Genomic DNA, 27134 nt, shown 5'->3' on the forward strand with positions numbered 1-27134 from the left:
GATTGGGTACTTTTTGCAAAGGGAAGCTTTACCCCAATTACTGAGCTCTGGAGTAACTTCATTTTGCAAGGTGCACAGTCTATTTGCCTTTAGTAAATCAACGCCTTAGTATCTGACTGCATCATTATTTGGAAGCAATTTGAAGACCAACTTTATTTATAGACTGCTAAGAGCAACAAAGTGATGCATTTATTTTGGATTTGACCTAACTTTTAGTTGGGACATTGGTATGCAGAAAAAATAGAGAGGATAAATCTCCCAATGAGGCACAGAGACCGCAAAACTATCTGACACTGGCTCTAACCCTTCCTTACTATATTCAGATGGAAACATTACTTCAGATACACTTCAGGAGAGCATATCACCAGTTACAATTTAGACTGGAATATAGATAGCTTGGTTAGAACCTCTGTAAGTTTTTTTTTTTTTTATTGCTGCTTCGTTGCTTGGGGATTTTCTCCTTCTATTTGCACTGGTGATCATTACCCCTGGAATAGAGAAGGATGGGAAAACACATTTTTTACAGTTGCACTGGACAAGAAGTCTAAGGATGCACCACATCCTATGACAACTACCTAAGGCAACTGTCTTCCCATGTCGCACACTTTCCCACTTCCTTCCTGTGTTGTCTCCAAGACCAGAGGTGAGGTGACATATTTCCAATGGAACACATGGAAAAACTTCAGGGAGGTTTAGCCATCCTTTATGCCATCCAAAACTAAAATGAAAGCTTTGACTATAGATACATTTTAGGACCCTGTCTGCTTGAAATGCCTTTACCTCTCTTTGAATTAATATTTCCCTTGTATTGGCTCAAAATATTCTTTAAGTGTACAATTTAAGCAAATGTTTATAATTGTTAATACTTACATGAAATAGTTTTTTTGTTTTAAATAACAGTTGATACAGGGTGCACCCATGACACAGACGTCAGGGTCAGGGCATTTTGAATTTACTAAAGAGAAAGCACAGCAAAAGCTTTTAGCCTCTCTCTCTGATTAAAACATTTAATAGAGGGGGAAAGAAGGGGGGTGGGAAACTGCTCTGACGAATTCAGTTCTGTGCGCAAATTTCAGCTTGAGCCACTGAGTTCCGTAAATAACAGGCTTTTTTTTTAGCAAGACTGTTAAAGGGAAGCCTGGAAACAAGTGAATGAGTGCTACTTGTAAACTTAAACTGATAATACAATATATGATTAGGGAATTTGAATATTTATCTGATCAAATATATATATATATATATATATATATATATATATATATATATATATATATATATACATTTTTTTTATTCAAAACTACATTTTTATTGGTGACATACTGCCCAAAACAATGTTAGCACCACAGAAAACAAACAGCATATAAAGAATACCACATTCACAGCAAAATTCCATAACCGTAACAGTATTATACTCATAATAGCATCAAGTTAAAATTATCAACTAGCATTGAGACCAAGAAGCCTATCCATGACCAGATCTGCTGGGGCAAGCCCGGGTACAGCTAGCCGTGGGCCCCAAATGTTCTCATACTTGCCTGGACACCCCCTATGCTGGTAAATAATCTTTTCCATTCATATTTTATTACCTACAGCAGTAATCCATTTTTTAACTGTGGAAGGGCTCTCCGGCTTGTAACATTATTAGTTTGCAAGCCAGAAATAAGGCCCAAACAATAGCCTCTCTAGTGTGATTCTCCCATGCAAATTCATCTAATAAATTTAGCAAGCAGGATTTGGGGTCCAAAAGGGAGTGACACTTGAAATATCCTGTTCAGAGTATCCCCCACCTCCCTCCAATATGGGTGCAGTTTTGGGCACCACCACAATAGGTGAATCAGATCACCATGGTCTCATTTACACCTAGTGCACATCAGTGTAAATAATAGTCCCATAGTTTGTAATCTATGAGGGGTATAGTACACTCTCAAAATGATATATAAACTGCGTCAGTCTCTGAGACACATTTAAGGAACAAATGGTTACGGCTTGGAGAGATTCCTCACATTGGTCCTCATTGAACTGTCCAACATAACTCTTCCACTTAGCTAATACTCGTAGGGGATGTTTTTTCAGAAATATATGAAGTAGCATAGCATAACATTGCGATATGAAACCCTTAGAGGTTATGGCCCCCTTAACCAAATTAAAGAAGGGTGTTGGAGATACAGACCCGTCAGAAGTTCTACGCTGAGCCACTTTGGCATGCCATAATTGCATGTAATAGAACCACATCGAAATCGGCAGACCATACACCTCCCGCAAAGCCTCAAAGGAAAGCAGAACTCCGTTATGAAAAATTTGCCTCAGATACACACAACGCTAAACCTCTTCCATATTCCACCATGTTGAATTTTGGCTAATTCAAGGTAATTGTCATTAGACCAAATAGGGCTCAACTTTGTAATGCCTTCCACCCCCTGAAGGTACCTGGCTTTGTTTCATATTTTCTGGATTAAATTATATGTTGGGAAGGTTTTATGTGGCTTACCAAAAGCCTGAGCTTCCAGAGCCACTGAAATGGATCCACCCTTTACCATGTATAGCATTACTGCTTCATAAGAGCTTCACCCCGTATCCCCTTGATCTACACTCCTATGAAATGTATCTATCAGGTGCTGCAGTTAGTAGCCAGGTAGTATAACCAGGTATTCGGCAACGCCAACCCACCCTCATCTTTGGGGCATTGCAGATGTTCTAGTTTTATTCTAGAGGGACAATTTTTCCAGATTAGAGTACGAAATATGATATTGACAATCCAAATCCTAAGGAACCATCACCGGGGCGTTATGAAGGAAATACCGCAGTTGGGGCATTTAGTCCAGACCTTAATACAGAAAAATGTATAAAACCACAATATGGTGCCTTCAAATGTGAAAGAAAAGAAACTAAATTATGATCAGCTGTAGATGTCGTACAACATACTAAGCTGACAAGGGAAATTTGCTTGGAAAATTTAGTGTCATCTGTTTTTGTTTTTTTGTTCCTTAGTGTGTGTGTGTATTTAAAGATTTATGTACTACTGCATTAACTTTTTTCTTCTGTATGTAAAAAATAAAATAAAATAAAGAGGCTAAATGCAGGGCCTTTTCTGGCACAATAACAGGTCCAGGATGGATGAAAGCAGTTTTTCATAAGCGGCAGCACAGCAGAGCAGTTAGCTTTGCAGAGCCCTTTGTATGATTGAATCCTCTGATCCAGCTTTTTGATAAGAGATTAGTCATTACTCTGTTAATTCAATCCAGTTCTGTAAAGAATGCTTTCCTTTAGCATAGACACAAGATAGTGATGCTGAAGATGTGAAAATGAGACTAGAGATTCATTGTATGGCTATTTCATATTTACCTGACTAAATAAAATTTTAACATTTTATTTTTTTAGTCCTGACCATAATAAATAAAGAAAAAAAATATGTACAGAACTACTATACCTTCCCTTTAAAGAGAGCACAGGAGTGTCCACGTGTTATTTCTAATCAGCACTTCTTGAACTGTGGAAGGTTTTGTTTTCTACTGTGGGTTTTTTCATTTATATTATATTTGTTTGCAATTTTGGGACATTATTTTATATGATCACAATTTTATTCACTGGTTTGTTCACCAAAATATATTTATGGGACATTATATATTGAGTTATGGTATATTTTGGTTGTTTGATACACTTTTGTTGGTTCATATATTTTTAAAGGGGAAGTGCAACAGGTTTTATGTACATACACTCTTCTTTTGTTTTGCATTCGGACAATCACTGAATGCTGCTTCTGTATAACTTTGTAAGATTTTATTATCAGCTAGCGTAGATTTATTTTGTTTTCTTACAGGCAAAGATACAGTGTGCTGCAGGAGACCAGACATCCAACATGTGTGGAAGTGTGCCAGATGCTGCAGATATCTTAGGCAGCAATATTTCCTAAACACTGTATTTTTCCTATGGGACACTTAAAGAGAATATATGAAGAAATTTGGGCTTATGAGGGTTTTTAGTCATCCAAGTCATGGGATATCTAGTATTAATAAATCGTGTATTGATTATTCTTGAAAAGATTTTACCAAGTGTTTTACTTCCTTTTATCTAGTAAGAATTATTCAGCATTTAAAAGTGTAGTCCAATCAATGTAATCCAATCACCACAATGTCACATACATGAGGCAGGTGCTAGACGTGTTTGACAGAGCAAATAATTAAAAGAAGAAACAATATTATTCGGTCCTCTTCCTGTTTGCCTCTTCTTTATTGCCGGGTGGTCCTCAATGATGCAGAAAGTGGTGCTCTCTACATCATCACACTGAAAGTTGACGCTCTGCATTCACAGTATGTTCTCAGTTTTTTCGGTTTGAATTAAAATGACATAATTCAACCCAAAAGACTGAAGATGTCTAGTGGAAGAATTTAATTACTGCAAGGGACAGTGACAGAGTGGAGATAAATATTGTAGCCAGAGCAGCCTTTTAATTTTTTTATAAAGCTGGACACCATTTAAAAACTGAGCAAAGTCTGGCTTTAACATTTTTATCAAGCTATTCTCTACCTAGTTGTGTATCAATTGATCATCTATTGATCACATCCCAATGAGCTTGATCTTTATCCTCCATGCTAAGTCTGATACAAGAGCAAGCATCACTAAAGCCTGGTACACATGGGCCGAATGTCGGAAGACATTGGCTTTTTTTCCAAAAGGCCGACATTCAGCCTGTGTGTATGTCGGTCTGTCCAACAGAAGCCAGCCTTCTCTTGGCCAGCTTCTGTTGGATGAGCACTCTGGAAAACCAGCAGCCAACCGGCTCCTGATCAGATCCGAGTGTTCTGGCGGGGGGGGCTGCCTGTCAGAACACAACAGATCAGCGGGGGAAATAGCTGCACTAACTTTGCATTGTCAATACAGCGGCTCCGACCAGAGCTGACAGTTTTTTTTTGTTCAACCGCTGGGTTGAATGGAAAAAAAACAGGCTTTAGTCAAGTGAATAGTGCTCACCTTTATGCCAACTTGCTTTCAATACACCAGACTCTACCAAGTCTTCAACATGATAAAAATTAATCCAGCTATTGTATTGTTTTAAGCAGAGAGCATGTTATAGAGAAAAAAATGTGAGATATATATAATACCTGGTTATTAATAGCATTTATATTATCCTATTAATGCCTTAGACATAGCGTCTTTAGGGTAACATTTCAGGATCTCATTAAATCATATACCAAAAAAAAAGAAAATAATCAAAAATTCTGCAAGAGACAGAAAGAACAAATGCTTGCTTAAATAATAGGGCTTTATTAACATGGTGGTTTACAAGTTTTTTCAAGTAGAAAGGGTGGACATTGTAATACAAATTAAAATAAACTCTGTAAATAGATTTTTACTTATATACATGAGAAAACCTATATACATAATGCAATATTACAGAAAATAACAGCATGCCCTTGCCCAAAGAGAAAAAGATGAAATAGAAAGTTATATTAAACATGTTTTACAAACTCTTGGAATGGTATATAGCTTAGATAGCAGGCTGTTTCTTTACAACACAAAAGTTACATTAACTACATCTACAAACTCCTGCGAATTACATCTTTGTATGGTTCTTACTTAGGTCATCACTTCAGTATTCCTTGGGAGTACTTATGACATGTAAAAATAACATACCTAATCCCCCAGCTCACAAGAATATTTGAAGTTACCTCGGAACTCCTAAGCCTTTTACAAAAGCACTCTTGTGCTTTTTTTAAATTCACAGACCTGTCAGTAATTTATAATATCCTTTCAATTTAAAGTGTGAATACATCATCCCATATATATATATATTTGCTGCCTTACAAAATCCTTCAAGTCACCATTTCATAATTTAACACCTGGGTACCTATTTTAAATATTCTTTGTTCAGCTAATTGCTGCAGTGCAGCAGTAACTATGATCACACAGTGTTAAATAAAAATGAGAACAGGTTTTAGATCTGGTGCCCTTTTACAGAATGCAGCCTTTTCAAAATGAAATGGAAAAAAACAGCTCATGAAGTGAAGTGTCCGGTTTGTGAAGTAAGAAAATTTATGCTCAGTTCCTGAAGCCAAATTTCCAGATGTCAGTGCAGTATGGAGTAAATAATGCCACCCTTGTTAATCTAGAAAGATTTTTAGTAATATACAATTTTAAAACTGCCAAATCATTATACGGCTCTCCAGGTGTCAAGTTTTATTTTTGTTTGAGATATTCTTGTACTCATAAACATAGGATATCGGTCTCCTGATCTGAATCAAACAAACGGTGACATATCTATCCAAAGTTGGTAAGAAAGGAACAGGGATAGTATACTATTGATATTGTTTCATAGATGGCCTAATGTTAAGGGGTATCATGTTTTTTGTAAATTTGTTGAGAGCAATGTAACTTTGTACACACTAAACTCTATCTGAGTGTGTTAGTAATGGCAACATTTTTTAAATCAATTTGGAAATACTCTTTTTTTAACAATTTTATTTGTATACTGTTGGTTGTTATTTGCATTTATCATAAAATGTTGTTTTGCAATATTGATATATGAAAACATTCAAAAGAGTATATAAATATATATATGAAATTGTTACACTAATTGTTAAAATACAGATTACATTTTGGGGGTGTAGATTCTTATACTGTTGTCATATTTTCTTTTCCAGTCATTTTTTTTTAAGCTTATAAACTGTATTGATATAGAACCATACAATACAGCATAGAAAAGTACCGGTACATAATAACATTAATTATTTAGACATACATCAGTGGTCACTAAGGAACTGGTATAACCAGTGGTGGCTGGTGCTGGAAGATTTTGGGGGGGTGGGTGGGCCCCTCAAGATCCGCACTCAACCTATGGGTGGAGCCCTCCAGCAATCACGGCTCCCCTGGTGCCCAGCGCCACAACTTCTGTGTTGACCTGATCTTCCGCCCCCTGTCCTGATTGGCCCTGGACAGGAAGCCGGAAGCCAGTGCTGATTCGCTGGTATCGCAGGGTGGGAGGGCACATAAAACAGGCCAATTGGGGCCTTGGGTTGTGGTTACATGCTTGTGCGGGGGTGACAGACCTGCTAAAGACCTGTTGGTGTCACACAGTGCACAGTGCATGGCTGAACAGATGGTGCGGGCTGGGGGGGCAGCGCCCCATGTGGACCAGCGGCCACTGCATATAACGCTATTTTGGGCTTTGACTGTAATTCTTAAGAGCAGAAAATACATCCTCCGAAGAGGAGGTGTATGACCAAGGGACGCTCTCATCTCATTCGTGAATCAATCACGGTAGTTGGTCTTGGTGTTTGCATACACAGTACTCAACTGTTGGTATATTTTATATATTTTGTATTTATGTTGGTATTGTAAAAAAAACAAGTGTTTTTTTTTTCTTTTAGCTAAGCAATTTGGGATTATATAACATGCAAACACTGTCAAAGAAGATATATGGGTAAAACCAGACAAATTACTTCAGCAAGAAATCAGAAGTTTTATACTTGTTGCTCATAGTGACTGTTAAGAATTTTTACTTTATTTGAAACTTATAATATAAAATATGGATGCCATTTGAGCAAATTGCCAAATGCTAATAGTTCTTTGAGCCTGCAACTTATTTTTATAATTTACTGTAAGAAGAGGATTATAAGTAAGACAAAAATGTTTTTGCTAAGCTCCCCTGATTCATTTACAGTGGGGATGATTTAGTAAACATTTTTCACTAAACCAAGTAAACCTGTGTTTACATTACACACCCATTTGCAGAAAGGTTTGTGACAATCTGGAATTTGATTGGATGACTGACGTGAAAACGGGAAAAAGAAAAATGGGTACTCCTTTAGTAAATGAACCCCAAAGTCTGGTTGCAACTCTAGGGGACCAAATAATTACGTATATATATATATATATTATATATATATATCTGAATTTACCTATTTTCTGAAACTTTTCTTTTTGAATTACTTAAACAAAATACAAAAATATCCAATTCAACTGGGATTTAGGTTTACCTTAAATGCATCTGCACTTGCAGGATAGTAACTATCCTAATGGGCCTCATAAAGACCCCCCCCCCCCCCCCCGTTTCTCCTTCATACAAAAAAAGGCAAATTCCCTATCGATTCAGAATACTAAATACTAATTTTATAGAGGTTCTCAAAATTATATAAACATTTATTTTATCCAACTTGTATTAGCTGAACAGTTTTTTTACCTATATAAATCAATTTGTATCTATACAGGGCTGGACCCATTATGCTTCTGGGACCCATAGCAGTTGAATGGTCTGCTTAGGCTATAGTTACACCCTCTTAACAGTTAAAACATATTTATACTGCTTTTACATTTTTTTTTTTTTTTTTGTGATTTCTCTTATTAATCTATTTAAGTCAATTTCCGTTTTCCTCAAACTGCTTTTTAATTAATTTAGCAGCTGAGTTCACCCCCATACACATGTATCAACTATTTTGTACATTATTTTTTATTTAAAAGGGCTTATTAGATTTATAAATGCATTCCTTTTCTTAGCACAGATCTAAGCTTCACTGCATGTCAGACAGCCATGGTCACAAGCCACCACAGTTAAGCAACATAATGAGAAAATAAAGAATGACAGGCAATATTTCTGTAGAATGTATGTTAAACACTGGAACTATTTCCTTTCTATGTTTACAAAATAGAATAATCAATAAGGCATTTAACAAAACTGTCACCACTTGAAAATAACAAGCCTGCAATGTGTTATAGTGCATGATTGTACTGACGGTTCCAAAACACAGATTAGGCATTTTTTTAGAGAACAAGACAACTTAAAATATTGTGTTTTCATTATTGTAACAGAAGAAACAGAAATCATTGGCCAGCCTAATAGGACCCTTGATGGCATTCCAGATGCCATAATACAAGTATATTCCAAAATATGACAATACATATTTTAGTAAGCTATTTCTTATATCTCTCTTCTACCCAGAAGCTGTATAATCTAACAACATCGGCAAAGCATTTTTGGATATGTATTTATATGACCATCACCCTCCTCCCTTACTGATTCTCTTAATTGTGTTTTTGTTATAAAAGGAAAAAGAAAGACCAGATGGTGTGTATGTGCACAGAGAACCATAATTCATAACTGTATCCCCTGCATATTGTACACAGAAATAGGCACCAAAACATATTGCAGAGAAGCACCAGGAAATTAAAATTTGATTAAAAAGAAATGGTGGAGGTGATTCCCTCACAGCTTAAAGGTGACCACACCAGTAAGTGACCACATTCAGGCAGATGCCTAGAACTACAAACTACTACATTATTGATGGCTTCACTAAAACCACTCTTGGACATCTTAGTGGTTGAAGCCACTACATATTTTATCTAACCTGGACAAACCAGGCCACAAAATATGCATGTGTGGCTAGACTGACTCTAAATGTACTTTTTAACAAACCTTCAGGCTATATACTTGGTGAATAAAGTTTAGTTTGAATAGCTGGAGGGTTTTTTTTTTATTATATTAAACAATTGGATCTGTGGCTGCTGATAAACTTGTGCCTTTTAATTAAAACATTTAGCACATTTTCAAGAAAACCCTTAAGAAACAAAGCAAATTATTCCCATCTGGAGTACACACATGCATAAAAAAAGTATTTGGTCTCTATGGACTGTGCAGTCGATAATGCTCAGCACAATACAACCATTTTCCAGAAAAATTGCTTAGATTTGCTATTCTCTCTTGCTGAATAGTATTTCAAAAACATGATTTAAAATTAAATAAAACAAATGCATTGTGAGTGTAGGCTTCTATTTGTAGACCAGAGTACTGACACAAATCCCCAGAGCTCTGAAGGCAATGGACATGGCACTATAGAAAAATATAAAACTAAATTGACACTTGGCATGGGTCTGTGTTATCAGGCAGAAAACAAAATTACATCAAGGCTGGAAATAATGGCTGTGTCTTAAGCAGTTTATTTTCTAAAAGGGCTCCTATTTGTCACAATGAACTATTGCAATGAGAGCAGTAGCAATAACAACTGTTTGTACTGTGGTCCCATTATTATGCCTGATGTTAGCACATCCTTCAATCACTCGGCTAACTATGTGCACACTGTCTAAGTTTACGGCTTAGTGGCATTTTAACTGCAAGCGAAGCCTCCTACAATTTATTACTCCGCAGTGAAATATGGACATCTCCAGCAGAGAGATGCTTTATTTTTTCTACTGATTGGTATTAAAATGACAAGGACAGTAAAAAGGGGCTGCTATATTGAAGCTTTCATGGTAAGCCACAGATCACAGTAAAAATGACCACACACTTTCAATATGAAAGATTACAAAGTTTGCTAAAAGTTTAGAAGTGCCAAAATATTTGCCTTTTTATCCAAAGTCAGGCGAAAGTCAAGGATCCAAAAAATTGGTTCATTAGAAACGTATATGGGATAGAAAGTTTTTTTTTGTTTTTTTTGCCTCTAGCAAAGACTGATCTCATAGTTATTTGGAAAGACGCCAGCAATTTCTATAAATGTGTCTTTGTGAAAAGTAGGAACCTTTTTTAATCATTTTGATTTGCCTCTGTAAAAATGCATGCTTTCACCTGAACATTTTCTGTAATGAATTGGGTACAGCAAAACAGAACACAGGATTTATTTAGCATATTGTGCATAGAATGCCACTTTTACTCTTTCTATTTGATGGCACAGCTTAATGGCTGGGCCCAGTTTCAACTCCATGCATTCTTGGACAGTGGGAAGAGTCAGCAATAACAGAGCTTGCCCATCGATGTCCTGTAAGTGAAAAGAAAACAAATGTTTAGGGATTTCTGCAAAATGTGGTCCTTATTTTACCTTTAAAAGGTATAATCTTGAGGCTTATGTGTTTTATATAGCTATACCCTTTACTAGAGCTATGGACATTAATGGTTATTAGTACTAATTTAATCAATATTCTATATATACTGGATATATTGGAAGCACTAATATTTTTATTTCTCTTTCTATGTTTATGAATCTTTTTTTTAAACCCAAATTCCATGTAATTTTGGTTAAGGTGAACTAAATGAAAAACCTTGTGTCATTCCTATATAAGTAAACACATCATTACATGTAATTGTACCTGAGCAATTGTCTTCTCAGGTTCAAGTATAAAAAAATTACCTAACAGTATCCAGCAAAAAGGTGATATATTATTTTAGAGTTCAATTACTAAATGATAAGTCTTTCATATCAGATCTTCCTTCTTGGTAAATTGGGAAGTCATCTCACTTCCTATTACTATTAGTAAGTGTTTCTCACCAATTTTTGCAGTTAAAAGTTTCTGAATGACTTTAGGGATACAATGTTCCCGGCAAAGAAATGTAATACTAGTTTTTCCAGAGAAGTGATTGATGTACCTGTTCTTGAAAGATTTTTGCCAATGCAGCACAATCTGTAGACTTTATAAACTTGACCACATCAGTTACTGTCCACTCCAAAGGATTACTTTCTAGTATTAAACATTCCTCCTCCTCCTGCTTCTTCTCCTGTGTGGACAAACAGCGACATATCATGCAAATTACTGTTTTGAAAATAGAAACATTTTTCTTTTTTTTTTCAATGTAATTACCTTGTTGCATTTAAACCCCCAAAAAAATGAAGTCTTACAAATATTCCTACTAAATTGTACCATATACTAAAAGAAATAAGTCTTACATTCTTCACATTTGTAGCCTTGTCTTCCTCAGTGAAAGTGAGGGAACGTGTTTTTCTAACTCTTCTGGCTCTTTCTACCAATGGTGGCCTTTCAGACCCTATGCTTTTCCTAAGAGTTACAGCTCTTCTTGGACGTACAGAGGGAACTTCAACAGAAGAAGTATCTGTATGATCGTCACGTAATTCAGAACTTGTTTCTTCACTCCCTGTGTCTTCTTCCACTCCATCATCTTCAATGCTCTCCTGTTAACATATTACATAGTTCATTAAGATTTAGAAAGAAAAAACAATAGAGGAAAGTAATCAATGTAAAATATAAAGGACTTTATAATATTTTAATACTTATTTCAATTAGGAAATGCCTATCTTGTAAAACAAATCAGATGCATATACAACAGCTGCCTGTATGAACATGATAAATGTAAACTTCTTAATGCATCCTTTCTCAACCTGTTTAATATTGCGGAATACTTGAAAGATTATTTTGGCCTTAGGGAAACCCTGCTAAAAATGACATCTACAGCTCACTGTACATTAGTGTGATGGTCAAGAAGAAAATGTGACTTACATTTGTGATCAGTGGGAATAATCTCCCTCTTACAGATAGCCAAAAAAGAATATTGGTTTCAGTGGCAACTTATCTAAGTGGCAGAAATTTCTCCTTGCTCAAGGAACTATTAGCAACCTCAGGAGGAACCCTGGTTGAGAAAGGCTGGCTTAATGATTGCTGAAATCATTTTACAAATAAATATTTCCTAAAATAATAGTGATGACAACATGGATTTGGGGTTTTATTATTGCATTGTAAAGCCTGGTAACTTTAGTAGGCTCATACGGTATGTATGGGAAACCAAGATGTTGGTATTCATAAAATCTTAATAGTTTGTGTAGTGGAAACTATAGCGTTTGTTTGGATGTACATATGATAGCAAGCAGATTTAATTAAATAGTCATGAAAATAGGATTTTTATAAACCCAGTTTTTGTGTGTACTTTATTGTGTAGTTTGTTATACTAAGTCTGCATGGGGCAACCATACATATTCATCTCATATGGAGGCTCCTGCTCCCTGCTTAGTAGTCTACACAGTGGGGTTGATTTACTAAAGCAAATAGACTGTTCACTTTGCAGGAAATTTGTGAATAAGGTGAAGCTCTGTTTAATTCCATTATCCAATCTTGTGCAAGCAAAACTTCCTTTGCAAAGTGTACAGCCACTTTACTTGTAGAAAACCAACCTCAGTGGCTCTGCATTACTATTTCCCGACAATATTGCAGATTTACCAGTCAGATTTGATTGATTACTTCACTATTTATGTGTCTCGAGATTTTAGCTTAGTAATTTTTTTTGCATATATTACAAGTACAATGTTTGATGAAGTGAACTCCTGAGTATACCATTACACTATACAATCATACATCCCTTGTGACAAAGATATTATCATTCACTATAATTATTTGAAGAGGTTGTAAAGGTTTGTTTTTTTTCTTTCTTAAATAACAAACATGGTGTACTTACCTCCTCTGTGCAAGGGTTTTGCACAGAGTGGCCCCTATCCTCTTCTTCTGTGGTCCCTCAGAAGCGCTCCTGGCTCCTCCTCTTCTTGAGTGCCCCCCTTGGAGACCCACTTTCCAAGGGGGCGCTCATGTGGGCGTGCTCCCAAGTCCTGCTGCTGCGTCCATTGACACAGACAGCAGGACTCGGCCCCGTCCCTCGGCTCCCTTGTCACTGGATTTGATTGACAGCAGCGGTAGCCAATGGCTCCTTCTGCTATCAACCAGTCCAATAAGGATCTGAGACAGTGGCTGGAGCTGTAAAGATCGGGTTCAGGTAAGTAAAAGGGGGCTCTGGGGGGCTGCTGCACTACAGAAGGTTTTTTCACCTTAATGCATAGAATGCATTAAGGTTAAAAACCATGAGGGTTTACAACCCCTTTAATGGTTGGGCAGTCAAAACAAGTGTCCCTGTCTAATAATGCTAGAGAAAACTCATTTTTTCACGCTGCATGGACTCCATATAATTAAAAGTGTTAATAAAGGTGTTAATTTATGGACAATTTAGGTGCGTGATGGTTATTTGGAAAATTGTAATTTACCATATAATTTGGCTACATAGTTAATATTCTACACAGACTCAATACCTCAGAATATACTAGCTGTTGAAAGCCAAACCACGTAATAATTTATAGCTAATAATAATTTTAGCCCATGACTGCGAATAAGCATTGCACATGAGTTAGTAAAATGTAATTTGATATTATGCAGCATGCAACAAGAGCATTAGAAATACCCCAAGGGGAGCAGAAAGAGCCTAAACTCTAAGGTGGGTGTAAAAGAACAAAAACACTGTTACAGGGATATCTGTATTATGGAGATACATAATAATCTACATCTAAAAGAAGAACTATCTACATTTTAAACATTACTTCTTGGATGAAACAATCATTTAGGATAAAGAAACGATATTATGCAATCTATCAAAATAATTGTCAGTACTATAAAGAGCATACTAGAAAAGTGGTAGATAAAAGAAACTCAGAAATGCACAGCTTCATGCATAATTCATACCTCAGCTGACCCAACAGGACTGACATCAACCACTGAAGTCCGTCTCTTTTTCTGTACAAAAATCGATTTCCTTTTTTTTCTTCTCCTTACTGGTTTGGTTTGATTGTCATCTAAACTGGGTTGTCCAACTGGTAGTTTAGATATTTTTTTCCGTTTTCCATAATAATAAGCTAGGTAACAAAAAAAAGGGTTCATAGTGAGATAGACATAAAACAAATAACATGTAATGGATTAATACAGCAATAAATGCACTCACTGAATCATACTTTGTCTTGCTATCAGCCTTTTATAATCCCCTGTATAGCAATGAACATGCTAAAAGGAAGAGGGAGCAGAGTAAGAAGGATAACCCCATTATTGTGCTCTTACTCCTTTATTGTCCATTCAACAATAAATGGAAGTGTACCTCATCAAACCATACTGTTACTGCAGTGGAAGTGCCATTGACTGTTGTGTTTGGTAGGTGGGTCTAGCTTACAAGACTGGCTGAATAGAAGAACAAATTCTTTGGTAACAAAAAAAAAAACAAAACTTAGCAGGTCTCATGGAATTTCACTTTCAACACATTGTAAAAAGCAAGGGTACTGATGCTATATGAGCACTGTGCTACCTTATAGAAGAACAGGTGCTAAAACAAACACATAACACAGCTCATGATCCAAATATCATGGGCAATATTATCACACATATGCCATAAAATAAATGCCAGTGCAGTGCATAGGCTTGCAAAGATTCATTCCTTGGGATTCAATGACTACCACACTCTTACATGTAAAAATGTAGCTGGAAAATGTTAAAAATCAATTTAAAATTTTTTAATGAGCAACTTCATATTTTTTAATGAGCAACTTCATATTTCAAAGCATATTCAGGCACTACAAAAGGTAGGTGTAGGTCACAAGGAGAGATAGTACTTTTTGTTAAAGAAAATTTTACTGAAATCAATTTATTTGGTTTGTACAACTGAGACAGTCAGATAGTTAACTTGTAAAGGCTTTAGGAGAGAGAAGAAAATAAGGAACAAAAATAGATGTGTTTTCCACAATCAAAAGCAAAAATGGACAAGAAATCACTATGGTAATCACTAATGATAGCTGTCATGTGAACAGATTGGGAGCAATGTGCATGTGACAATGTACACCATTGAGGTGCAGTGGAGAGGTCCAGTATGCACTAATGGTGCATACTGCCTTCGACTGAGTGACTGAGCACTTGACTGAGTGCTAATTAAGCGATATGGGAATTCCCAGTCATTTTCTTCCTAGCTGTGCTTGAATTAGAATGAGGGAAAGAATGGTTGGCCTGCCAATAGATCACTTACTGTAGAAGGGATAGAGTGGGTAACATGGTGCTGCCATGAATGGTCACCTGATTAGAAGGCAGGATCTCGGCTGCAGGTCTCAGTTTTGTGTGTTCTTTGGGTGCCGCTGGCCCCAGAATGGAGGATTGCTATGGAGTCAGTAACAGTCCATAGCTGGTTCTGAATAAGACACAGGAAGGACATTTGTCTTCCTCCTGATTGCCATCTCAGTTTGAGAGAAAATGATGTTGTTTGTATAAATGCTAGTGATCAGGCAAAAAAGGTTGCATGGCCTGGGAGCTTAGCAAGACTACTTCTTCACTACTATGCTGTAGCCATGTTCCCATATTTTTTTAACCCAATTGTAATATTAAATAACAGGCAAGAAAAATGGTTAGCAGGCTTGCTTTAACATAGTAGCACCAGAAGTACAGTCATGTTTCATTTTAGTTTTAAACATTACCAGCTTTTTCATAATACTAAATGAAGCATGGAGCAAAGAACGGTATCTATAGCAACCCAACCAATTCATCTCTGCATTAAACATCATCTTTTACTGGTCTGACTCCAGTAAACTGAGATGTGATTGGCTGTGGTATGTTATGTTTAGCTTCCTGCACTGTTTATTGAATAACGTACCATAACGTTTCTTATAATGAGTCTAAACCACAACACTAATCCTATTGAACTGTATGGCAGGAACTATAAATGGCTAATGAAAGCTGGTATGTCCCCAGAATGACAACTACATTACTCAGCAAGTATTTCATTGAAAACAAGATTTAGCTAGTTATCCAAAGTCAATAAAAAAGAACTAGTTTCCCGTGACTGTAATTGTTTGTTGTGTTAATGCACCTGTTACACAGCTGGGAATAATAAATTGATTCTGAACAGTAATCCAGAAATAAACAGCCCTCTTTACATTAGAATTGACTGTACTGTGTGATTCCATATACATTCCGTTGTACTCACTGTATTTGGTTTTTGTGTGTACGGAGCAGTTTTCAGGGCACACATCAGTGACCAGCACGGAACTAAACAAATTGGGACAACATTCCAGTTTTGCACAGACTTTCCGGCAGAAATCTGACACTTGGTCTGATGTGCGGATGATCTTCACAGTTGCCCTGTAGGTTTTCCCTTTATATCTGCAGGTGAAAACAGACATGAAATGCTGAGTATACATTCTCTACAATCACACCTGCATGCAATTCTCTCGAGACTCATTTTCACGTGGCTGGGATTTCACATAATTGCCAGTTCTATTTCAGATCCCTAGGCTGCTTTACAGAGATTACATATAGCAGCACAATTGATAAGAAAAAAAAACTGGTTCTGTAACTCTAGGGCCATTTTCGTTGATTATATTTCTTGATTACAATGTATTACTTACAAATCAGCAATCACCTCTTGATGATTAACAGCATCGGTGCTGCACCTGCAAACCATAGTTCTTCACGTAACAAGAGCTTGATGAATGATACAAACAGGTTGTAAAAAGTATCAGACTTATCCAGCTAGGCAGCTTAAAGTGATACTAACATCTCGTTTTATTTTTTATATAAAAATAACAAACATGTTATACTTAGCTGTTCTGTGTAGTGGTTTTGCACAGAGCAGCCCTGATTCTCCTCTTCTCGGGTCCTTCTCTGGCGCTCTTGGCCCCTCCCTTCTGCTGAGTGTCCTCACAGCGAGCAGCTTGCTATGGGGGCACCCAAGCCACTGCTCTGTGTGTCCATTCAGACACGGAGCCGCGGCCCGGCCTCGCTCCCTCTATCTCCTCATTGGCTCACTGACTTTGATTGACAGCGGCGGGAGCCAATGGCATCCACTGCTGTGTCTTAGCCAATCAGGAGCGTGAGTCCCCAGACTTCGTAGCTCTCGTGCAACATCGCTGGATTGAAAGGGAGCTCAGGTAAGTATTGGGGGGCTAAAGGGGGCAGCTGCACACAGAAGTTTTTTTTTATCTTAATGTAAAAAATGCATTAAAACCTTCTGCCTTTACAACCACTTTAAGGAGCAATGGAGCTGTGCAAAGTGCAGTAACCCATAGTAGACAAATTATTACTACTGGACAGGCTAAAGAAAACTTAATCTAATTGATTGTACTTTGCACATAATGGGGTTTAATACTAAAGACAAATGGCTGCTCCATCTGCAAGGAAAACTGTACCTTGCAGGGGAAATTGCCTGAGAGGTTAGTGAATGTGGTGAAGTTTCACTTTGCAAAGAATACCCAGTTACGTAAAAGGAAAAAAATACAGCATTTTTGCTTGCAAATGATCGGAGGATGAAAGTCAGCAGAGCTTCACCTCATTCACTAAACTCTTGGGTAACTTCCCTTGCAAAGTGAATGGCCTGTTTGCCTTTAGTAAATTGTCTTCTATAACTCTTTGTGCTGTATTGTTATAATAAGCACTTCAGCGTGTACAGATTCATCATGAACAGAGATAAGTTTAAACAACATACCCCATAACAGACATCATTTAACCCAGAAGATAAAGGACACATGAACACAGTGCAAGGACTTTGTGTGTAATGTCAGAAATAATGGCAAAGTATGTACAAAAAAAATATATAGCCTCAATTGTCCATTATGGCATCGATCCTGAGCCACACATGACCCAGTGAGAGTTGTGCTATGATGGTGGCAGTATTATAATAAAAGTCAATGTCCAATCTTGCTCTAAAGTCCAAATACGTGCATTATTCAATAAAATGATAAAAAATAAATTAACAAAAAGAATGATAACACTTCATCCTATAATCACTATTAAGGTTCTTACTGTGGCATGTGCAGTGTGCAATGATCTGTACTCCATGGGAATGAACGGGGGGGGGGGGCACAAATGTATCATACAGATGACAGTTATGAAAAAATCAGCAGAGAAGGATGGATTTGAGCGCATGCAAGCTGACAAGGATGCCCAGGCTGGAAGTACATCACTGCTAGACAGGAAGTCTTCATCCATGTATTTGGAGCCTACAGTACCAATAGACACGGACAGTCTCCAAGATGACATGTTTCGAGGCACAGCGTCTTCCTCAAATTTTTTTTTTTCTGGTGTGAGCATGTGCATCTATCCTTCTCTGTAGTTGTGGGTTTTTTTCATAGCCGTCAGCTGTATGATACATTTGTGCCCTCCCTGTTCATTCCCATGGAGTACAGATCATGCTGGTTCCTCATTGCACATTGCAGATACCATAACATAACATTCTCTGCTCTTTCTATACATCTCTCCAATAGTATAGACTAGGGATGAGCCAAACACCCCCCCCCCTGTTCAGTTTGCAAAAAATTTGTGAAAACATGCGAACACTGTTAAAGTCTATGGGACATGAATGTGAAAAATCAAAAGTACTAATTTTAAAGGCTTAAGTTATTGGCATAAAAACGGTTTGGGGACCCGGATACTGTCCCAGGGGACAGGTATCAATGCAAAAAAAAAAAAAGTTTTTAAAACGGACGTTTTTTCAGGAGCAGTGATTTTAAGAATGCTTAAAGTGAAACAATAAAAATGAAATATTCCTTTAAATATCGTGCCTAGGGGGTCCCCTTAGTATGCCGGTAAAGTAGCACATTTTCCCCATGTTTAGAAAAATTCCACAGCAATATGACAAGGAAAAAATGTAATTTAAAATGTAATTTAAAATTGCTCACGGCTGTCAGATCCCGGAAATATGCATAAAAAATCATTTAAAAAAACAGCGTGGGTCCCCCCCAGTCTTGATATCAAGGTGAACTCCATGCCCAATTTTTTTTAAAAATGGCACGAGGGTCCCCCCCCCAAATCTATACCAGACTCAAAGGGCCTGGTACAGACGGGGGGAACCCATGCCGTTTTTTTTCTTAATTCTGTCATAGGGTTCCCCTTAACCACTTCAATACACTATATTATATATTGTACACTGCACTATATACCCTGCACTGTGTTATATATACTGCACTGAGTGCACTATATACTCTGAACTGCAGTATATATACTATACGGACTGCACTATATACTCTGAACTGCAATATATATACTATACAGACTGCACTATATAGTCTGGGCCTTAGATGTTGTTGGTGGTGCCAGAACACTGTAACACCTCACAGTTACTCTTGTTGGGTGCAGGAACAGTCCCTGCTGTTAAATATTATTTCAGAGGCTGCTTGCCCTCTTTTAGTGGCCTGTGAGCATCTGCCACTCCTTGGAGGCCTTACGGACATGATGGGTATTTTTTTTTTAACACCGCGCTACACTGTTTTATATACTGTGTACTGCCTGCATTGTATTAGAAACTGTACACCGCTGAATGCACTGTATATATATGCTACGCTGAATGCAGAAAATATATATACACACACACTAGTCTGACTAAATATATATATATATATATATATATATATATTATATCAAATACACTGCCTGTACTGACTGAATATAGAGTTTACACTATATATATAGGCTACACTGAATGCAGAGTATATATATATATATATATATATATATATATATATATATATATATATATGTCCACTATAACGCACTATATGGGCGCTGTTGTTAGCAGCCTTATATAGTGTGGGGCATGGACTTAGTCCCCCTGAGCCATGATTGGCCAAAGGCACCCTGCCTTTGGCCAATTATGGCTCTCGCTGAGGAGCGTACTGTGATTGGCCAAAGCATGCAGGTCAGGTGTATGCTTTGGCCAATCATCATACAGCAATGCACTGCGGTCTTGCAGTACATTATGGGGTGCTTGAATTTGCTGCAAATGCCCCATAAAATTTGCTGTTGGGCAAACGGGCAAACACTCGATGTTCGAGTCGAACTTGAAGCTCATCTCTAGTATGGAGTAGTTCTAAAATTAATATTATGTAATAGTCCATTGTAAACTCATTGTATGCATACCTTCATATTTGTCTTTTCAAACATAACTAACAGAAACATAATTTAAAAAAAAGTTACTAGATATAACTTAGCTTCCTTTACAGTAAAACAATTTCATTATAAACTGAATGTTGCCACACCTTTTACTGGTTGCTATTTCCTGTTTTTCTTAAGACAATTAAGTGAGCTGCAGTTTTAGCTGAAAATGGTCACTTCAAGGCTTAGTAAATGATCTTTTTAGGGTTGCTAGGAGATTAGAATTTACTCAATAAACCCTACCCAGATTATAAGCTCCTTACACTATGCAATGTGATTCAGTAAAATGATTTTGAATCTATTTAATATAGATATAGAGTGTAATAAAGGGCTTCATAGAGGTGGAATTGAAACTAAATCACACATTTGCATCACTATAAAAATGTTTGCTCATCCTAGTATTAACGAATTGAAGCATGGAACTAAAGTTTTTACAGGTTTGTATTTACACATTCAACATAAAAACCCAACACCTTAGTTTTATAAATCGCTGCCTTTGTACTTAGTATGAACCCAGCTAGGTTATTTTGCTTAGGCATATTTATAAAGTGTCATGTGATTTTTTTTTTTTTTTGCCCCTACTCCAACACCTCCAGTGAATTGTTAGGTTATATTTCATCTTATGACAAGAAGAAAATATTTTAGAAAACACATAAGCTAAGCTCCCAGCACACCGTGGTTACATATGTTGTAAATTTTTTTTATAATTATTTATAATACTGTACATTACAAACAGGCTTTAAACATTAATTATATTTTGTGTATAGTAGCTTTAAAAATAAGGCATTAAATAGTTTTTTTTTTTTTTAAACTACTGATATGTGCAGTAGTTTTGTTTTTCAAAGACCCTTCATATGCCAACAGCCTATGGATTAAGACATTGGGGGATTGGGGGGGGGGGGTGATTTACTAAAATCAAGTAGACTGTGCAGTTTGCAAGTGCAGTTGCACTGTTGCGGAACTACAAGTCCCATCATGCCTCTGCCTATGGGAGTCAGGCTTGTAACCGTCAGCCTTGCAATGCCTCATGGAAATTATAGCTCTGCAACAGCTAGAGGGCCACCAGTTTGAGACCCCTGAGCTAGAGCAACTTCACCAGTAATGTCACATAATACTGCAACCATATAATTGTTCCAAAACGCTACATTTCCTCAGTCTCCTCTCTTTCTGCGATCAGTCTGGCTGTACAGTATAATTTTGTAGCAAGTCAAAAGGTGAGAGGCTTTGTTAAACATTGGTTGAAGTGGATAGACCTGTGTCTTTTTTTTAACATAACTATTAAACTACGTAATTTATGAAAGACCTGCAAAGGCACCAGGATTAAATTAATAGCTTTGTCTCTGAGCCAGCATCTCAGTCCAGGAAGATGCTGAACATGGTTGATGCCTGAACTAAAATGGTGTTGTCATTCAGATAAGAAAAGCATAAAAAGTATATCACATGATATTCTATGAGAGGTAATGATTACCTGTAAGGCCCTTTTACACCAGTGTGTTGTGGTACCAGATGCACATTTAACGTGTATAACAAGTTTAATGTGTGTTGCTTTAAAGAACCCATATTGGCTGCCAAAGCTTAGTAACATATTTGAACTGGACATGCACTCATCAGGGTAAAAAAAAATTCTGATGCTAGGTTCACTTTAAAACAGTTCACATACTGAACATACATGTTTCAGTTACATGTTTAGTTACTTCTTTAGGCGCCTTTCACATGGACGGCTATTCTGCCGCAGATAAAAGCATGATTTTTTTCCGGTGGAGTTCAAGACTCCAGGCACTGCGATCAGCTGCATTTGCACAGTGCGATTAGCTGCGGTTGCGTTTGGCTGCGGTTTGCCATTTCCATGGCAACCCGACAGGGTGCCGACTCGCACTGTTTGGTATGAATCTTGAGGGGGAACTCCACGCCAAATTTTGAATAAAAAAATGGTGTGGGTTCCCCCACAGGGGCATACCAGGCCCTTCGGTCTGGTATGGATTTTAAGAGGAACCCCTACGCCGAAAAAATGGCGTGGGGTCCCCCCCCCAAAATCCATACCAGACCCTTATCCGAGCACGCAGCCTGGTCGGTCAGGAAAGGGGGTTGGGACGGGCGAGCGCCCCCCCTTCCTGAGCCTTACCAGGCCACATGCCCTCAACATGGGGGGTGGGTGCTTTGGGGGAGGGGCGCCCTGCGGCCCCCCCACCCCAAAGCACCTTGTCCCCATGTTGATGAGGACAAGGGCCTCTTCCCGACAACCCTGGCCGTTGGTTGTCGGGGTCTGCGGGCGGGGGGCTTATCGGAATCTGGGAGCCCCCTTTAATAAGGGGGCCCCCAGATCCCGGCCCCCCACCCTATGTGATGACCACGCCCCCTAAAACGTCACAGTCCTAGCATGCCCAGGGACTGTGACGGCATAAAGGGGCGGGTCACCGCCTATATAAGTCAGAGCGGAGCGCCCAGAGTGCATTCCAGCCGGAGAGAGCGTCGTGTAAAGGGGGCTCCCGGATTCCGATAAGCCCCCCGCCCGCAGACCCCGACAACCTACGGCCAGGGTTGTCGGGAAGAGGCCCTTGTCCTCATCAACATGGGCACAAGGTGCCCCCTCCCCCAAAGCACCCACCCCCCATGCTGAGGGCATGCGGCCTGGTACAGCTCAGGGGGGGGGCGCTCGCCCGTCCACACCCCCTTTCCTGACCGATCGGGTTGCGTGCTCGGATAAGGGTCTGGTATGGACTTTGGGGGGACCCCACGCCGTTTTTTTCGGCGTAGGGGTTCCTCTTAAAATCCATACCAGACCAAAGGGCCTGGTATGCCCCTGGGGGGGAACCCACGCCATTTTTTTAATTTAAAATTTGGCGTGGAGTTCCCCCTCAAGATTCATACCAAACAGTGCCAGGCATTGGCGAGTCGGATCCCCATGCTTGTCGCTCATTGGGAAAGGAAAAATCATTTTTCCTTTCCTGATGAGCAGCTCGGCGCTGTTATCCGCAGCTGACACAGTGCACTGCGATTACCTGTGGTTATGTGCGGATAGCTGTGCTAAATCGCTCCTAGACGCAGTCAATTCTATTTTTTCTATCCGCACAGAACCACATGTATCTAATTCACAGCTAAATGCAGTGTGTGAATGGGGCCATAGGAAAGCATTGTGTGCTTTTAGCTGTGGTAGAAAATTAGAAAATCCGCAGCTAAAAGCACCATTCTATCCGTCCGTGTGAAAGGGGCCTTATAATTAGACTTTATATTGTTTAATTCTCTTTTTGTGGTATATAATCTGCTAAAACAATGTTTAATCCATTCACAATAAACAGAATGTAGAACACTACATAATACTGTAAATCTGTCATCATTCCTTCACATTAAAATGTTTCCTATAAAAGGTAAAATTAATTAACAGGGCCGTTTTCAATAAGTGCATCATAAAACGTAGTTCTGGCAATGTTTCAAAAGGTCTCAACAAGAATAGTTAAGTCATGACAACTGTAAAACAATATTGCAAGCAAAGGATCACAGATGAGTAAATCACAGATAAGATACCTAAATCCTATTAAAGGATATGGACTAGAAACACCTATTAAGAAATAGCATTATTAGCAGTAATCAGAAGTGTTTCATTAAGAATAGGTCATGGCAAATTAGTTTAATTAGCTTCCCTGACAAATCCTAATATCACCCATATGGGATTGCGAGGCATTAGGTTATTTACAAAATCCTGCAGTGGCAAACATAAAACTTTAATGACTGTACATGGATGCAAATAATAATAAAATGCTTCAGAGATTTGGCAAAGAAGAGAGTCTGGTCATCTCTGTAAAATAGTTCTTTCTAAACAGACTGGTTACAATTAACTAGGACAGCTGGAGTTCCAGCCTGTACCCATCCCATTTGCATACCATTTAAAGAGTAAGGCCGGACATAGACGGTGCAAACTTCTTTCCCACAACCACGGGTTGCAGGAAAGAAATTTGCACGATTCCCTCATCAACACAGACAGTGCTGACAGGGCAATCCCTTCTAGTGAGCAATTGTGTGCTCCCGGGGGGGGGGTGGGGGCAGGGTTCGGGGGCAGGTGGGGGAAGCTCTCCTCCTCGCTGGGAAAAGACAATGATTTTTGATAGTGGCTACCTTCTAGCCATTAGTGCATTCCACTACATTCTAGCTGAATGTACCACATTCAGCTTGCCCACTTGAGGTTCGAATCTTGGCCAGTTCAGCAGGACCATCTACTGTCTATGGCCAGCTCTGGATGATCTGTGTACATTGCAGGGATTTTCTAACAAACTTTGTTGCAGATTCATACGTTTTTGTTGTTCTGAAGGAATAGCTATTTGTCTGTGTCCATATGCAGATATATATGAATTTGTATGGGAGTGGTTTTATAATTATGAATCAGCTGCTGCACCTGCAGGGCTCTAATGAGGAAAGCTGCTGGGTCTGCATCCCTTTAGATGTGGTTTCCTTTGGAAAGCATCACACTAAAAATGACTTTTTTTGTTGCCGAGAATGGGCAAAATCTGATTTGTATCTAAGTGCAGAGTTTTGGGAAAATCAGTAAGCCGTTCACACAAACAGGAAATGACATATCTGGGGGGTTTTCTGTACATCATCTGTATACAGAACGCCTCCAGGTAGCCATAATGCATTGCATTTTATAAAAAAATTACAGCTCTGCAGATTGAAAAAGGAAATGTTTAATTACAACATGACGTGTCGCAATTGTATCCGCAATATCTTTTTTTTTTTGCAAATTTTTTTCTCACGAAAGTGGAATTGCTCTTTAATTGTTAAAACTCCAGGCAAGTGGCTAAATGTACAGTTAAAATAGATAGAATTACATATATGTGTACTGTTTTACCTGACAAAGGTTTTGTCCTGTGCAGCCAGTTTAGTGATCCCAGCATCTGTGCTGGGAGCATAGCCAGCTGGGAAACAGGAGTCCAGTTTGGGAAAACACTCCCAACCTGTTGATTATGCATTGAAGCAGAAGGAGCACACTGATAAATAATCCTTCTGCTCACTCTGCACTGTTCTCCTGTCAGCATTTTTACCGTCATCACTTTATTATTGACAGATGGATTTGCTTTTAGCTCATGTCCTCACTGTCAAAACATTGCTGCACAGGGATTTCAGTGGGGATATATAGAGATGTATTTGGGTACTTGCACTAGTAGCATTTAAAAATACATTTATTTATTGAATACGTAACCATGTTAACCTCCCTGGCGGTATGATTATGTCAGATTTTTGAAGCTCAAAGCGGTACATTATTTTGCATGGAAATTTGGCGTTTTATATTGTAGGCCTGTAATTCTTAGGAATAACTCACTTAAATCTGTCCAGTCTAGTATCCGGGTATATAAATTTTGAAACACTAAATCATAAATTATAATATAATAAATAAATATAAATAATTATAAAAAATCATAATATAATAATAATAATAAAATTAATTTCCCCACTAATCACTATCGCTCAATTCTGTAAGTGTTCTAATTTACTATCACTGTTTTCTAGCTGGTCTAAAACCACTTTTGACGTAAAGGAACACTTTTTGGTTGCTACGGATAATCTCAAGTTTTCAGGGAGTAAAAATGGTATATATAATATAAATTGTATTACTAATATGGTACACAGGTAATCCGCCCCTTCCTATGTGCCAAACACTGCGCTCATGGGACTAAAGCCTCACTCTCAGCAGCCACTTAAATACTTAATATAAAACTGCATGCAGGGCACTGGACAAAGCACTAGGGACAAAAGGGAGGTGAAATAATTTGATACATGAATGTAATCTTACAGATTACAGTGTACTGTATGTGTTATTATTATTATTATTACTATACAGGATGTATATAGTGCCAACAGTTTGCCCAGCGCTTAACAAAATTAAGGCAGACTTTACAGTTACATTACAATTTGGTACAAGAGGAATCAGAGGGCTCTGCTCATTAGAGCTTACAATCTAAAAAGGGAGGGTCAATTGATATGAAAGGTAATACCTGTGGGGGATGAGCTGATGGAGGAAGTAAAACAGTGTATTAGTTAGAAGCAGGGTGGGCTTCTTTAAAGAGAAGGGTTTTCAGGGATTGTCTAAAGATGGATAGATTAACCACTTCAGCCCCGGAAGAATTTACCCCCTTCCTGACCAAAGCACTTTTTGCGATTCGGCACTGCGCCGCTTTAACTGACAATTGCGCGGTCGTGCGACTTGGCTCCCAAACAAAATTGGCGTCCTTTTTTTCTCACAAATAGAGCTTTCTTTTGGTGGTATTTGATCACCTCTGCGGTTTTTATTTTTTGTGCTATAAACAAAAAAATTTTGAAAAAAAAATGCATTCATTTTTACTTTTTGCTATAACAAATATCCCCAAAAAACATTTTTTTCCCTCAGTTTAGGCCGGTACGTATTCTTCAACATATTTTAGGTAAAAAAAATCGCAATAAGCGTTTATTGATTGGTTTGCGCAAAAGTTATAGCGTTTACAAAATAGGGGATACTTTTACGGCATTTTTATTGATAATTTTTTTTTTTACTAGTAATGGCGGCGATTTTTATTGTGACTGCGACATTATGACGGACACATCAGACAATTTTGACACATTATTGGGACCACTGGCTTTAATACAGCGATCAATGCTATAAATTTGCACTGATTACTGTAAAAAAGTCACTGGCAGTGTAGGGGTTAACCACTAGATGGCGCTGTAGGGCTTAAGTGTATCCT

At 38.1% G+C, this 27134-nt stretch overlaps 1 protein-coding gene across 4 annotated transcripts in view; it reads right to left on the minus strand.

The window, feature by feature from the left end:
- Positions 1–8036: 8036 nt before the first annotated feature.
- The window catches only part of SFMBT2 (Scm like with four mbt domains 2), a 254257-nt gene continuing 235159 nt past the window's right edge, over positions 8037–27134 (minus strand). For all 4 annotated transcript variants that reach the window (XM_073619432.1, XM_073619433.1, XM_073619431.1 and 1 more), the window contains 5 exons: positions 16484–16659; positions 14212–14381; positions 11646–11888; positions 11348–11476; positions 8037–10742 (listed from right to left, as the gene is read on the minus strand). In XM_073619432.1, coding sequence (XP_073475533.1) covers positions 10602–10742; positions 11348–11476; positions 11646–11888; positions 14212–14381; positions 16484–16659 — 859 coding nt within the window. In that variant the 3' untranslated portion in view covers positions 8037–10601. The remainder of the gene's footprint in view (positions 10743–11347; positions 11477–11645; positions 11889–14211; positions 14382–16483; positions 16660–27134) is intronic.

Source organism: Aquarana catesbeiana, linkage group LG03, assembly GCF_042186555.1.
Source record: "Aquarana catesbeiana isolate 2022-GZ linkage group LG03, ASM4218655v1, whole genome shotgun sequence".
Lineage (NCBI taxonomy): Eukaryota > Metazoa > Chordata > Amphibia > Anura > Ranidae > Aquarana > Aquarana catesbeiana.